Source organism: Ochotona princeps, chromosome 17 (genome assembly GCF_030435755.1).
Source record: "Ochotona princeps isolate mOchPri1 chromosome 17, mOchPri1.hap1, whole genome shotgun sequence".
NCBI classification, from domain to species: Eukaryota; Metazoa; Chordata; class Mammalia; order Lagomorpha; family Ochotonidae; genus Ochotona; species Ochotona princeps.
In genome coordinates this window covers 3221853-3235937 of record NC_080848.1, presented here as the reverse complement: position 1 = coordinate 3235937, position 14085 = coordinate 3221853, and the positions used below count along the sequence as shown (strand labels likewise).

General features: G+C 62.1%; 2 protein-coding genes across 3 annotated transcripts in view; both read right to left on the bottom strand.

The window, feature by feature from the left end:
- Window positions 1–5350: 5350 nt before the first annotated feature.
- FOXJ1 (forkhead box J1) lies at window positions 5351–9242 on the bottom strand. Its single transcript, XM_004592887.2, has 3 exons — window positions 9051–9242; window positions 7940–8589; window positions 5351–6463 (listed from the first exon to the last, which is right to left on the bottom strand). Exons 2-3 carry the CDS (start codon window positions 8429–8431, stop codon window positions 5681–5683), a joined length of 1275 nt encoding a protein of 424 aa, XP_004592944.1. The 5' UTR covers window positions 8432–8589; window positions 9051–9242; the 3' UTR covers window positions 5351–5680.
- Window positions 9243–11602: 2360 nt separating this feature from the next.
- Window positions 11603–14085, bottom strand: part of RNF157 (ring finger protein 157) — a 63191-nt gene continuing 60708 nt past the window's right edge. For both annotated transcript variants that reach the window (XM_058676562.1, XM_058676564.1), the window contains one exon: window positions 11603–12265. In XM_058676562.1, the coding sequence (XP_058532545.1) occupies window positions 12144–12265 (122 nt within the window). In that variant the 3' untranslated portion in view covers window positions 11603–12143. The remainder of the gene's footprint in view (window positions 12266–14085) is intronic.

Here is a 14085-nt window from a genome sequence, read left to right as displayed (position 1 = left end):
AGTGAGGGGGCAGTGTGGGCCCCCACCTACCAGTGCTGGCAACCTGTATGAGCACTGGTTCCTGTCCATCTCCCAGGCAGGTGCAGGGTTCCAGTGCTGCAGGTCATCCTCCAGTGCTTTCCCAGCTCACAAGCAGGGAGCTGATGGGAAGTAGAGCAGCCAGGACAAGAATCGGCACCCATATGAGATCCTGGCGTTTACAGGCGAAGGATTAGCCAGTTGAACCATTGTGCTGGGTCCCCATTTATTTTTTAAAAAGACTGACTTGTAATCCGTGAGCATATGTAATTATACATTGTTTAATTTCCTTGATAAATGAAGAAAAAAAAAAGCCCCACTGACTGTGTAGTGAAGAACACGCTGGACAGAGGCTGTAGCATCAAGGTCACCTGCGGGGCGCAGGTCTCCCAGGCCAGGCGGGCTCACGGGGAGTTAGGGGTGCCTGTCACCATGGCGGGGCGCAGGTCTCCCAGGCCAGGCGGGCTCACGGGGAGTTAGGGGTGCCTGTCACCATGGCGGGGAGCAGGTCTCCCAGGCCAGGCGGGCTCACGGGGAGTTAGGGGTGCCTGTCACCATGGCGGGGCACAGGTCTCCCAGGCCAGGTGGGCTCACGGGGAGTTAGGGGTGCCTGGCACAGCCGAGGAGAGCCTGGGGGGCTTCCAGCTGAGCAGGAGGGACATGAGAGACCATGCAGCTCCCACTCTGTGGGCTGGAAGACCTCCCAGGCCAGTCCTTCCTGCTCCCCAGCCCTAGCCTTTGGGTGCGGTGAACAATGACCCCTGGAGGCCAGGACCTGGCTGCCCACCTGAGGCCTGCCCTGGCCTTGCCCCTCAGGTTGGGAAGCTGTGGCAGGGCCTGCAGCTGGGGCGGGAGTTGTGTGGCCAGGCGAGGGATTGTAGGAAACACTAGCCTTTTGGGCTCTCAGGCCCTTCTGCCCTGTGTACCTCCGCCTCAACCCCCCTTGCTCCTACCTAGAGCCACACCCACTTTCCCTTCCTTCATTTCCCACCCTCCCAGTTCCCTCCGGGATCTTGGTGGCATCCTTATTCAACACACACACACACACACACACACACACACACACACCGGAACCCAGCACCTTCAGATGCCTCAGTAAGCACAGGCCACACTCTCCCTTTAGGGCCCTGCTGTCAGACTCTGGGGCCACACACACACCCATCCTCACCCCCACCCTGGCTAAGCAAAGCACCTCTAGGGAAGTCTTCCCCAGCAAACGCTGGCTTCCTGTTGGCCCCTGGGTGCTGTGGACTCTCCCAGCAGGGAGGGGGAACACCTGCAAGGAGCAGGTGTTGGGAGGGACCCCCCATGCTGGGGCTCTCCTCCCCCAGTGAAGGAGGGGTCTTGAAGGCTCCGCCCTGGCTCTCTCCTCTGGCAGGGTTTGTGTCCTTGGCTTGGTTTTGGCTCTGAACTTTGTCACTGCGGGACTTGGCTGGGCCCTGGTTGGTGTTCAGGCTTCTGAATTGCACCTACCTACAGTGTCTCCTTGGTTATTGCTGTGAAATCAAAAAAGAGAGATTCATTCTAACCCCTCGTACCCTCTTGCCTGTCCCTCTCTTCCTTCCCAATTCCCTGGACCCCAGGGCCATGGAGACCTTGACCATGATGTTGGAATGGGTGGGTACTGCCCCTGGGACCCCATTTGTAGATAGCGGCTGGCTGCTTCACCCCATGTGTGGATTCCTTCCACCTGGGACCCTCTCAATGTCCTCCTCCTTCCTGTACAACCCACACAGAGGAGAGGCACATGGGACTTGAACTCTACCCAGCCCTCTCCCACCCATTCCCAAGGTCAAGTCAGGCTCAAGGGCTCTTGGGTTCCTCCTTCCTGGGTCCTCCCCCTACCTCAGGAGGTCCAGGCACTGGGGGCTCCCGGGGTACCGGGCTCAGTGGCCCCAGGGCTCCATCACTGTGCAGTGGCCAGGGTCTGTGGCTGAGGTCTCCAGGGTGCAGTGGTAGCTGGCCCATCCACGGGGGAGCCTGCATTCACAGTCAACACTCTTCCTCGTCTCCAGGCTGAGGTGGCCTGGGCTGTCCTTGATCTTCTCCCTGGGCCCCAGAACCTCCTTCCTGGCTACGGGGGGCTTCTGGGCAGCCCTCAGCCTGTGGCCTGAGGCCCCTCCTGGGTGTTGAATCTGGAACTACTTTGCCACCCTCTTTGAGTGATGGGCCAATCAGTTCATTAATTCATTCACTCATTCATTCAGCTACCTGCCAGCAGGGATATGGCCTACCCTGCTCTGGCCCCAGACCCGTCACGGACACGGTGGGAGGTGGGACAGCAGTGGGCAGCGGGCAGAAGCCTCACACCTAACTCCCTGGGCAAACAGGCTGGCCCTGCTGGGAGGGGGCGTTGCTGGGAAGCTGGCCTCCTTGTCTTTGACTTCAAAGGCCCCTGGGGCTTGGGTAGCAGGATGGTGGGGCTGCTCTGGTTCCTGCTGGCTTTTTATTATGATTATTATTTTGCTATAGCTCAGGGCTGCTTCCTCCTTCACTAGGATCTGGACTGGGACGCTCATGCTGGGGTGTTGTGGCTCCAATTTGATCCAAGAAGAGGGAGCCTTGAGTTCCATGGGACTTCAGGCCTCAGCGTGGCCGGCCTGTCCTGGTGGTTCTGACCAGCCCCACCTGAGCCACACAGTGAGGCGTGCAGGCGCCCCTGGAGGAGGGGACCCCACCCCGGCTGACCGCCTGGCTCTAGGTGGCCTTGCCCAGCCCCCTCCTGTCACCTGTCACCTGTGTTTTCCCGACTTGGGCTGCTCCTATCCCATTGTTACCAATGCCCAGTCCCCACCCCCGACAGGCCCAGGCCTGCCCCAGCTGGGCCAGTCCCTTGCCCCCTGCAGCCAGAGTCCAAATACACCTGTTGACCTGTAGGCCTGGGCCCAGGATGGCAGTGAACCTGACTCCTTGGCAGACCCCTTCCTTCCCGCACAGCTCCCCCTTGCCAGGTTGGGTGTGGTGGGGAAGGGAGGAGGGGAAGCCCTCCCTTGTCCTCCTCCCAGGCTTCACCTGGAGGAGGCCTGGCCAGTTTGCTCTGGGAGGGGAGGAGCAAGCCTCCCAAGGGTAGTAGGATATGTTGGGGGTAGGGGCAGGCCCCCAAGGATTCAGCTCCCCTCCCCTCCTTCCTTCTAACAGGTTGGGGGGTGGAAGTTGGGAAGCCCAACAAGTGGTTTGGGGACTGTCTCCTCACCAGGGAGATGTACAACTTGAACTCCAAGTGGCCCAAGGACTGTGATCTTGGATGGACTGAAGGGAGCGTCCGTAGGGGCAGTATGGGAGCGGGGTCTTTGAATAGTTGCATGGGGCTCTGCAACTGACCCTCCAACAGCATGAAACACGTGGTCGGAGCTATGTGGAAATGGGCACCTCTCACATCACAAGCACACCTGGCTGCACTGCAGGGCAGTGCTAGGCAAGTCGCTGCCAGGGCTCTCCCTGGGCGAGTGCTGCCAACAGCAACTCTCCCAGGTTTGGATGCAAATTTGACGCCTCTGGTAACTTTTTGAAAAAAATACTGGTGCCTGGGCCTCACCCCATAGACCATGCTTCGATGGGCCCAGGGTGCAGCCTAGACTTCAGAGATTCTGGGGGTTTCTGGAGATGGGCAGGGACAGCTGGTGGGGGCAGGGACAGCTGGCACAGTCCTGGCCCCATGCATAGGCCGTTCTGTCTGCCTCGTGTGGACAGTGACACAGTCCCAGGCCCAGTGGAGAGGCTTGTGGTACATATTAGCTCCCCACTACATGTGGTGGGGGCGTCCCTGCTGAAGAACGGGTGGGCAGAGACGGACATGGAGGGAGAAATCAGCTCCTGGCCTCCTGGGAACCCCAGCCCTGCCCAGCCCAGCCGGTGGTGTGTGCTGTAGCCTGGAATATTTGGAATGATTAGCAAGTGAAAGCAGTGAGTTAGTACCTGGAATGCCAAGCTGGCCTACAGCCAGGCTGGAGGGCAGAGGAGAAAAGCTTTGAGAGATCGGGGTCCATGGAAGCCGGGCAGGGTTGCTGGGACAGTGCCCACCATGCTGTGTGTGTGTGTGTGTGTGTGTGTGTGTGTGTGTGTGAGCCAAGTCCGCCTGTGGGGTGGGCTAGGCACTGGGGGGTTGCCTGCAGCCTGGGCGAAGGTGGGGGGAGGACGGCGTCAGGCGCACGCAGGGTGAGACAGCCTGTGCCTCATGGCAACCAGGTCCCCCCAAGAGTGGACCTGCAGGTGTCTGTGTGCAGGTTGGAATCCGAGCCCCCCGACTCCCCCTTCCCTGCTTCCTGGGGGGTCTGTGTTTTCTCAGGCCAGGCTTGGGCAAGTGGGGTGCAAAGTGGGGGCCTGTGCCTGGGCTGGGGGCCTCTAACCTAACTTACCATCCCTCCAGGCCAGGACTGCAGGCGGGAGGCACTGGATAGAGGCCCAGGCCAGGCACCACAGGCAAGCCCAGGCAGGCCCCGGGGGGTGGTGGACAGCGGGGGCCGGGCACAGGCCAGCCCTCCTGCTTCTGTACCCCAAAGCATTGCATGCTGGCAGATCTCGTCCACCCTGGGGACCATGAGGTCGTGGGGAGTTCATTGGGTCACTGTCACCTCTCCCCCAGCCAACCCCCACTCTAACTGGGCCTTTCCCCAAAGGAAACCGTGAGCTGAGCCACTAGTAAGATTTAAAAAAATTTTATTTAAAAAAAAAATTTGTCGTAAATAACTTGCCGTGAAAAAAAAAAGTTAAATTGCCCCCCAGCATGGGCTGGAGGGTGGATGTGGGACAAAGTCTGGGGGCCAGGGTGGAGCAAGACCTGCCCGCCACCTACCCCAAGCACGTGCAGGTGGGGTTGGGGAGCTCCCCTGTGCTTGGTTCCGGGGGATTGGGGGGTCCTGCACAACTCCAGTCTTGCCCAGTTAAGCTACAACTACTCTCACTGTATTAGCCCTGGCTGCAGCTCGGCTGCCCCGCCTCCCGGTCCCCCTCCCGCCAACTGCCCACTGCCCTGAATTTAAGTCAGGCTCAAAGATGAGGGTCTGGCACCACCACCCCCAGTTTCGGCTCCAGGGGAAACCGCCGAAGCCATGAGAACATCTCCTCCTTTCGCCCGGTCCCCAAGGCCCTGCCCCACCCAAGCCAAGGCAGCCTTCTCCCCCAGTCCCCGGGGATGGGCAGCTATGCCCTGAGAAGCCTCTGGGGGGTTCATTTGTCGTCACCTAATTAGCATTTGTTGTACCTGGGAAGGTTCTCTGGGTAGAAACCTGGGGTTAGCAGCAGGGAGCTAGAGAGGCTGGGCAGAGTGCAGATGCCCTGGGGAGGGAGGGCCGACTCGGGGCCTCCAGCCTGGCCTGGGCCAACCTTCCCCACCAGCCCCTGCCCCTTGCAGGCCTCTGAGGACCCTGCCGCAGGTGCTGGAGAGGGGAGGGGGCACACCAATGAAACACTGTGTATGTATGGAGGGGATGGAGACGGGGAGGCCGCAGTCCTGGGCCCCCAGTTCTTGGCCTCCAGGGCTCAAGCTGGAGGGCAGCCCGGGCTGGCGGTGGTTCGGCCTCGTGGGGGCCAGCCACGGGAGCTCCGGCCCACCCACCAGCCCCTTGCGGGGTCCTGCAGTGTCCATAGGGTCCATGTGGTGAAGGAGGGAGGATTATGTGCAGTGGGGCACTGTCCCATGGGAGCCAGGGCTGGGCCCGGCCTCTTATAAGAAGGCACCCACAGTGGCCCAGTCCTGCAGGTCAGCGGCCAGCGTGGCGTCCCCGGCCTCGAAGAGGGGCTCCGGGGGCAGGCAGCCGCTGCCACTGTCCTCCCATGGGTGCTGCAGGAAGGATGTGGCCAAGAAGGTCTCATCGAAGTCCAAACTGTCAGTGGCCTGCTCAGCTGGGGGCCCCCAGGTGGCCGGACAGTCGATGTGGCGGCCGTGGACAGTGAGGTCCACGTCCCCGTGTGGGGCAGGGCTGAGTGGGGGGCTCAGCTCCAGTGCCTCCAGAGGGCCCAGCTCCCCGCCCAGAGTGCCTGTATCAAAGATGGCCTCCCAGTCAAAATTGCCCTTGAGGGGCTCCAGCTCGTCCTGCTCCTCCTGGGTTGGCAGCAGGGTGCTGGGGGCCCGCAGGACCTTAGCCACCCGCTTGGGCACTGGCTGCTTGCGCTTGTGCCCGGGCCTGCCCTCTCCCATACCCCAGCCCGCCTCCCCTGTGGCCTCCTCAAACTCCCGCAGCAGCTGCTGGGCCTCCATGTTCACTGTCAGAGGCGCGGCCCACGCAGCGGTGGCCGCAGCACCAGCACTGGGCTCCTGTGAGGCCTGGCGGGCGAAGGCCGGGTGGATGTGGACTGGGGGTAGCCGCCGCTTCTTGAAAGCGCCACTCAGCAGCCGCTCTGCGTACTGGGGGTCGATGCGCCAGAAGCCGCCCTTGCCCGGCTCATCCTTCTCCCTGGGCACCTTGATGAAGCACTTGTTCAGAGACAAGTTGTGGCGGATGGAATTCTGCGGAAAGACCAATGGCTGGTTCCCGGGCTGCTCCTCGGGGGAGGGAAGGATGGCCCAGTGGCTACAGCCCGAGTCGCCCGCCCCGCGTAGGCACTGGGACGCCAGCCACGGGGCACCAGTAAGGGCTTTTGTTCTCAGTTGCCGGGATATGTGCCTGCTCAGTCATCCGAGCTCTGCTCTCCCTGCCTCCCCCTGCCATCTGCGGCCACCAGCCAAGGCCCTTGGCTCCCCCAGGGCCTGGATCACCACCTCCTCTTTGCTCTTTACGGGAGTTGGGGGGGGGGCTGGCTGGCTGGCCTTGTCAGTGAAGGGCGTGGGGTGGAGGAGGGGGCTGGGTGCCCTGGGATGGGGTGTGTGTGTGTGTGTGTGTGTGTGAGAGACACAGAGGATCTAGTAGCTTGTTTGTTGAGCCGGCTGCTGGCCTGGGCCCTCACCCCCCACAGTTGTCTCCCATCCGGGGTTCAGTTGATTATTACCCAACCCAGAACACATAGCTCATTCCTGGACCTAACTTGGGCCCGGGGAAGGGTGGGGGCCGGAGTTCCGGGTCCCAAGGTCACGGCTGGATGTCTGGAGTGGCTTGGCAGGTGACTGATGGTGTGGTTCCCTAGTGTCCATCCCACAAGTTCTTGGTCTCTATCTTGCCCTTGAGCCGAACAGCTGAGGATTCCTGGGGCAACGTCTCCCAAGCTCCCAACTCCTTCCTGTCTCTGCCTGGTCCATGCAGAGGGGTCAGCTGCCCACCTAGGGCTGGGGTTCCTGGCAGGAGGTGTATGGAGATGTGGACAGTGGTACCCGATCAGGCTGTGCTGTTTACATGGTGGACGGGGCCCCTGGGCTGCTCTGTGCCAGTTCTGCACACTTGGAACTCGAAGCCAGCAGGCAGGCAGAGCCCCTGCGGGAATCACCTGGCCCAGGTAATTGTCCCCCTAGGGAGAGTGACTGAGAAAGGGATGGAGGAGGAGGGGTGAAGGCAGGAAACAGGAGGAGCTGAAGAGTGTTGGGGAGCTGGGTGGGACAGCAGCATCAGGGAGGCCCCAGACCTGCTATCCTGGACACCCCTTCCACCCCCACCCACAATGCCAACGTTGGCGATGCCAAAGCGCAGGATGCAGCCTGGAGAGGTGGGAGTGGGGTGGGGTGGGGTGGGAGAAGAGCAGGCTCCAGCTGACCAACCATCCTGGGACTGGCAGCCTTCTAGGGATTCCAGGACTTGGGACAAGACTGGATGTGTCACTCCAGCACCTGGCCCAGGAGTCTGGGGGGCATCCTGTAGCTAGACCAATGACAAGCTCCCCAAACTCCCACGGCCCGGAGCCTGCTGCCTGGACATTCTTTCCCCACCCCCACTCCACTCCAGAAGTTAAGGGAGGGGCAGTTCCAAGAAGAGCCCCCTCAGACTCTTGCCTTGGTGTCATTGGCGCTGTCCGCTGGGCGCCCTGCAGCCACCGCAGCCAGCGCGTCTCCACCTACCTGCCAGGTGGGATCCGCGTGCCGGAAGTAGCAGAAGTTATCGGTGATCCACTTGTAGATGGCCGACAGCGTGATCTTGGTGGCCTTGCTGGCCTGCATGGCCATGCAGATGAGCGTGGCGTACGAGTAGGGCGGCTTCACGTGCGGGTTGGTGGAGTAGTCCACGTCTTCGGGGGGTGCGGCCTGCAGCCCGGGGGGTGCGCTGCGTGTTGTGCAGGACGACGTGGGCTTGCCCGGCGTGTGCGGCTGCCCGAGGCAGGCGGGGTCGGCCGCTAGCGGGGAGCCAGGAGCAGCCGAGCCTGGCACCTGGTGGTAGCCATGGGGGTCGGTGCCCCCCGGGGGCAGGGCCGGAGCCTTGGCGTTGAGAATTGAGAATTCCTGCAGCCACTGCAGGCTGGTCAGACTGTCATCCAGGGCGGCGGGTTCCTCCAGGCCGCCCTCAGGCCCGGCTTCCTCCGTCGACCCCGGGAGGCGCAGCCAGCTCTCCGCCATGTCTGCGGGGACGCTCGGAAGGGGCGGCCAGCATCCACGGGTTGGCCGGGGGAGGCCCGCCTCGCTCGCCCTTCCTCTGGCTCCGGTTACAGGGCCGCCGAGAGGCGCGTTGCCATCCCGCGGCCCGGGGTCGCCTGTTGCAGATACGTGTGCGGTGCCTGCGGGGACAGCAAGGCGGGGAAACTGAGTACTCCTGGCTCACTCCCAGGAGAAGCAGGTGGGAAGTAGGCTTTGGGAATGGCAGGAGCTGGGGGAGCCTCTGAAACCGTCCCCGCAGCTGTGGGGGGACCTCAGAGGGTCGCAGTTGTGGAGACAGGTGCAGCGTGCCCTGGTCCCACCCCGCGGACGTGTCTGCCTCTCTCCCTGCGAGGTTTTGTTAACCCTCCGAAAGGGCGTCCGAGTTGAGTTTACCGAGCCCGCCAGACCCCACGACGACACAAAAGGGGACCAAAGACCACGGGTAGGGGGCGGTTGGTGGAGGCTTAAAAAGCGCCGTTAGGGTCAGGGGTACCAGGAAAGGGGGGGGAGCGATGTCAGCCCCTGGACCCTGCGCCTCCGTCGGCGAGGGAAGGGACGCTCCCTCCCTCCCTCGTGGTCCGCAGCCCTCCAGGTGCCTTACCTGGCTCAGAGCGCGGCCCGGGCCAGTAGAAGGTTCTGGAAGAAGTTCCTCCCACCCCCCGTGGCTCTCCGCCGCCGGCTGGAGGGCCCTGCCAGCGGTCCTCGCCTCTCCCCCGCCCGACGGCGCTTCTCGCAGTGCTAGCGGCTCCGGGACAGGCATTAAGTAGCCGCTCCAAAGGCTTCTCCAGCTGCCATGGTGACGCTCCGCCCCCATAAACAGCCTCCGCCGCTGTCATTGGTCAGCGCGTCTCCAAGGAAACCGCGGGCCCTTGCGGCTTTCTCTGGCGGCAATTCGGGTCGAACTCGCTCCCGCGCCACCCAGCCCCCTACCCGCCGCCGCGTCCGGCCCTGCGCGTTCCCGCCCCAAGGCCCCGCGCTGCGCTCGCGGCTCCCGCCCGAGGCCTCGGGGAAACCGCCGCCACCACCTCCAGCTCGGGCTGCCCCTGGGTTTGGGGCCCGGGTGCCACCTGCTGCTCTCACCAGGCGGTGGATGGACCGCGGACACGCCGGGTCTGGTCACTCTCTAAGAAAGTTGGCGCGGCTGCGGCCCCGCAGCAGCGTCCAGCTTGCTGCCCGCATAGCCGAGGTCGCAAAGGCGGGGACGAGGCGTTGTGCAGAGCCAGTGCGTAGCCGAGTACTTCTCACCAGGGACCGGAGGAAGAGGGAGGGGACGTTGGCGTATCCCCCTCCCCTGGCCTCCCTCATCACCGCCTTTCCCGCTGTTTAATTATTGAGGAGCTGGTGTTGTGAGTTCTCCGGTTTAAGGAGGCTGCAGGAGGTAGGTGGGGGGAGGTGGGCATGTGGATGCCCACCCAGGCGCCTGCCTCTCATTCCTCCACCCCCGGATCTTGTAAAAGGATGCTGGATAAAGTCAGACAGAAGCTTTCACTTATCTTGGGTTAACGTCACTTTCCCTTGTGAAGTTTTATTCATTTTCAAGAACCATGCACCAATCCATAAATATGGCATCCTTGCTGTCCCCACTGTGGCATGTCCAGTGCGCGCCAGGTGTGAGGGGTGCACTGTGTGCCCACAGTGTATGCCAGGTGTGAGGGGTGCACACACCGCACCTGCGGCAGGTCCTAAAGCAGCGGGATGCGGACACCAGGTGGCCAGGCTCTGACACCCCAGGGGAGGCAGTGTGGAGTGTGTGGCCTGGACCTGCTGCGACGGGAGTTGGGTGGGGTGTGTGGGATGGGGAGCTCTGATGGGGTGGAACTGGGCAAAAGGAAAAAGGCTGTGGGGAAGCCAGGACTAGCCTGGCATCAGCAGGGCCCTGGTGTACCCCTCCAGGGAGTGTTGCATGAGGGCAGAAGCCAACCCCACCCCACTTGGTAAACACCACGTGGAGATGGGTAGGAGGCGGACTGCTGACCGCCCCTGACCAGGGTGAGGAAGAGCCAGGACACAGCCACCTCCTTTACCCTGGAGCAGGTATTTCTGCTCTCCAAAGTGCCACGAGAGCTGAGAGGGAGAGAAGGGGGTGGGAACGGGACCACACAGGCTTGAGGGCCCTTCCCCTGGGGGTGCTGCTGGCCACCTGGAGGCAGGGACAGCACTGGTCTAGCCCGGAGGGGGGGTTCACACTCTGCTGCAAGTAGCCAAGTGGGCACTGGCCTCCCTGAGGGCTGCTGGCCACCTGGCTACTGTTTACTGAGTCAGTCCTTCCAGCTAACACCACACAGCTAACGCAGCTGGACCCCAGGTGGCTCTGCCTGCCACTGCGTCAGGTCAAGGGCAGCTCCCTGTGGCTTGGCGCTTCAAGGAAACCAGGAAGGGGAGTTATTGCTCAAGTTACACTGGCTTACATCTTTAAGTGTGAAAGGGGCTGTAAGGATGAACGCAGGAGCAGGGGTGGGAGGGACATCAGGTGGGGCCTAAATGGCAGAGTGCGTCACTGGAGCCTGGGCTCCACCTGACGATGGGCCCCCCTCCTGCAGGGCTGTGGGACAGTCCCCGCACCTGGGCACCTGTGGCACTGTGGGCCTTGGAAGAGCTCTGCTAGGACAGCAACTGCAAATCCCAAGAGAGGCCACAGTGGACATAGCTCCTTCCACCACAGCCTCACAAACAACTGCTTCTTACTCTACTCCCCAAACAATAGCAGGTGCCCCCCAAACATACTAAACCAAGGCCAGGTGTGGCTGATGGTAACTAGCCGTGGCCTGCCCAGCCTGGCTCCTGCAGGCGTGGCTCTGTGGGCCGGTGGGCAAGGCAGACGGCTCCCCTCACCTCCCTTTCATTAACCCAGGAGGCAGCGGGGACAAGTCCACAGGGTGGGGGCACCATCAGGTAAAGGCCCTGATGCTGCCTGGGCTTGGTGCTTCCCACCCATTCCTAGGGGGCCCAGGATGTGTCAGAGCACCTCTGGGCCACACCTGTTTGGGTCTTCTTCACCTGTTGAAAAGGGGCGCAGGCAGAGGAAACAGGGATGAGCAGCGCCTCCCGGGGCCACAGAGATGAAATATGACCACATGGTAGCTCTCAGCAGTGCCTGGCACACGGGGGTGCTCAAAAGTGTGTTTCCTTAGAGCATTTGCTACTCACGGGGGTCACCCAATCCGGGGGTTTCAGTACACAAGGCACAGGACACCAGCTCTGCTTGTAGCAGTAACAACTGGCTTCTTACCCCTCTCTAGGTTCCACTGTCCTCCTCCTCCTGGAAGGACACCCCACATGCAGTGCACACCCCTGCTGCCACCTCGCATGGGCCAGGTGGTGCCACGGGACACCTGTCTGCTGGGCTGCCCAGACCCAGCCTCATGTCCACCGCCAAGGACGAAACATGCACAGTAGCTGCACTGGGCTGTGGCTCTCAGCTGCACCCTGAGGTCGGGTCGCTGCAGGGCCAGGCAGGTCTCGGCAGAGGGTCTGGGAACCCAGCGGTCTCAGCCCAAGGTGGAGAGGGCTTCCCTCTTGGGGAACCGGAGGGACCTTGGCTGCAGCCAGCACAGCGGGGGGGAGGCAGAGTGAGCACTCTGTTCAGCTCTCATGTGAGGAGGAGGAGTCTATGCATCTTGCTGAGGCCCCATGGGCCAGTGAGGATGGGTGGAGCGCAAGGATGGAGGGGAGCCCGGGGGCAGGGGCCCAGCACTCAGATGGCCAGTGGACCCCACACACAGGGACTGTCCTCGGGGTCCTCTGGGCTGCTGGATGACAGGCGCCGTCGTTGGGGGTTCCGCAGACTGGCAAGGTTGTCTTCTGTTTGCCAGGTGCCTGGAGAAGAGAAAATGGAGATCGTGGGAGCCAGAGCTGGGGTAGGACCAGCTGGTGCTCCCGAGGAAGGCCCAGCCTTCAGCGCGGGAGCCAACTCAATGGGTGTCCCCAGAAGCAGGCCCCCAGGGCCTAAGGGGAGAGCAGGAGGCAGGGGCCACAGGTGGGCGGGCTGCTTTTGTCTCCGCCCTGATGCGGGGTCCCAGGGACAGGGAGGGGCAGGAACTTCCTGCTGGAGTCTCTTGCTTTCTGTCACTCTACACTCAGAGCTGGCCTACATGGCCCGGTGCACGAGGGCAAGGGAGTCAGCCCAGCTGAGTGGTTTCCTGCAGGGCAGACAGGAGGTGAGGAGCTTGCAGAGGCCCAAGTGCCAGCAGTGTCAGGGGGCCGGACAGAGTGCCGGCCGGGGCAAACAGGAGTGCTCACTGGGTGACCATGGCACACGGATGGACATGGCTTTCTCGTTGATGGGAGCATGGCTTTCTCTTCCCAGGTGAGCTGGGTGTGTATACGTGTGTTGCATAGAGTCCTCACTGTCCCTGCAAAGCTCTATCCAGGCCACCTCAGCTCCACACGCAGGCCCCGTCCAGTGGCACATCTGGTCCCCACGGCAGGGAGAGATCCTGGCAGGGGCTCCCAACACTTGAACCTGGCTTCCCCCATTGTGGAAACTGCTGGGCGCTCAGGACCGGGAGGTAGGACACAAACTGCTGCTGGGAGGGGCTGCGGTGGGTGGGTGGCTTCGCTAATGCACCCTGAATCCACCTGGGGTCACCCCTGGGGAGGCCACTGCACTGGGGGACACCGGGCCTTTCATGGCAGAGATGCCGGGAGGAAGCAGCTCTGCCCTTGGCGGGATGCACCTTGAGGCTCTGCTTGGGGTCTTGTGGGGGACCCAACGGAAGAGCAGGGCCTGGCCCACCCACATCAAGAGGGCATCTCTGCTTCCTGGAGTGCTGAGCTGCTTGCCCTTGGAGCGGGGCACGCTAAGAAGTATGGCAGAAAGTGTGAGTGTAAAGCAGTGCTGACAGGGGACCCCAATGAAAGATGCTGTCTGTCCATTCAAGCAATGCAGTGAGTGTCATACCCATTCCTCAACCACAGCTGTTCAGCAGGAAAGACCAAAAGCAAATAGTAAACAATGTAGGAGATAGACCCACATACACATATGCATGCAGAAATCACACACAGCGGCTGCCGTGCCAGCCAGCCAGCCAGCCAACCGTGGATGCTGGCACTGGGCCTGGAGCTGCGTAGCCGACCTGTCCCTAGGGCCGAGAGGCCCTGCTTGGGCTCTGCTGAGAACCAGCTTCTCGTGGAGTGGACTTCAGGCTCCTGTGTTCCCCCAGAGCTCTGGCGGGGAGAATGAGGTGCCCCCTTCCCCTGTGCAGGATCTGGCTGGGTCCATGGCCTGATTGCATGGCTGTGCCCTCCATCTTGGTCCCAAAGAGGTAGCCTGAGCTACCAGGACTACCCACGAGTCCAGCTGAAGCCAGAAAATGGAGCTGGGGGATTGAAAGTCCCTCTAGGGAGAGGGACCCTAGCACTGCCATTCAGGTCCCCTTTGGAGCAAAGAGAATCAACAGATGGAAACCAGACCTCTAGAGGCGGGTCTGGGGAGGACACGGGCCGCGGTGTCCACAAGGTGTGCACCCTCGGGCAGCATCTGGAGGAGGGAGCTGACTCTCAGGTCTTGCCTAGTATCTTCTCTGGATAAGCCTGCTCCTGCGTTGTTGTGCTCTTGTTGAAATGTGTTTTCACTTACACCCCGGTTCTCTGTGCCCCTGCTGTCACGTGCCCCGCCCCAGCCTGTTGCTGGTGCC

Bases quoted from the DNA above. Each gene is read 5' to 3' on its own strand.
- FOXJ1 (XM_004592887.2), bottom strand. From the start codon at position 8,431: ATGGCGGAGAGCTGGCTGCGCCTCCCGGGGTCGACGGAGGAAGCCGGG. The intron at 6,464-7,939 runs GTAGGTGGAGAC...GTCTTTCCGCAG, and splicing joins ACGCGGATCCCACCTGGCAG to AATTCCATCCGCCACAACTT.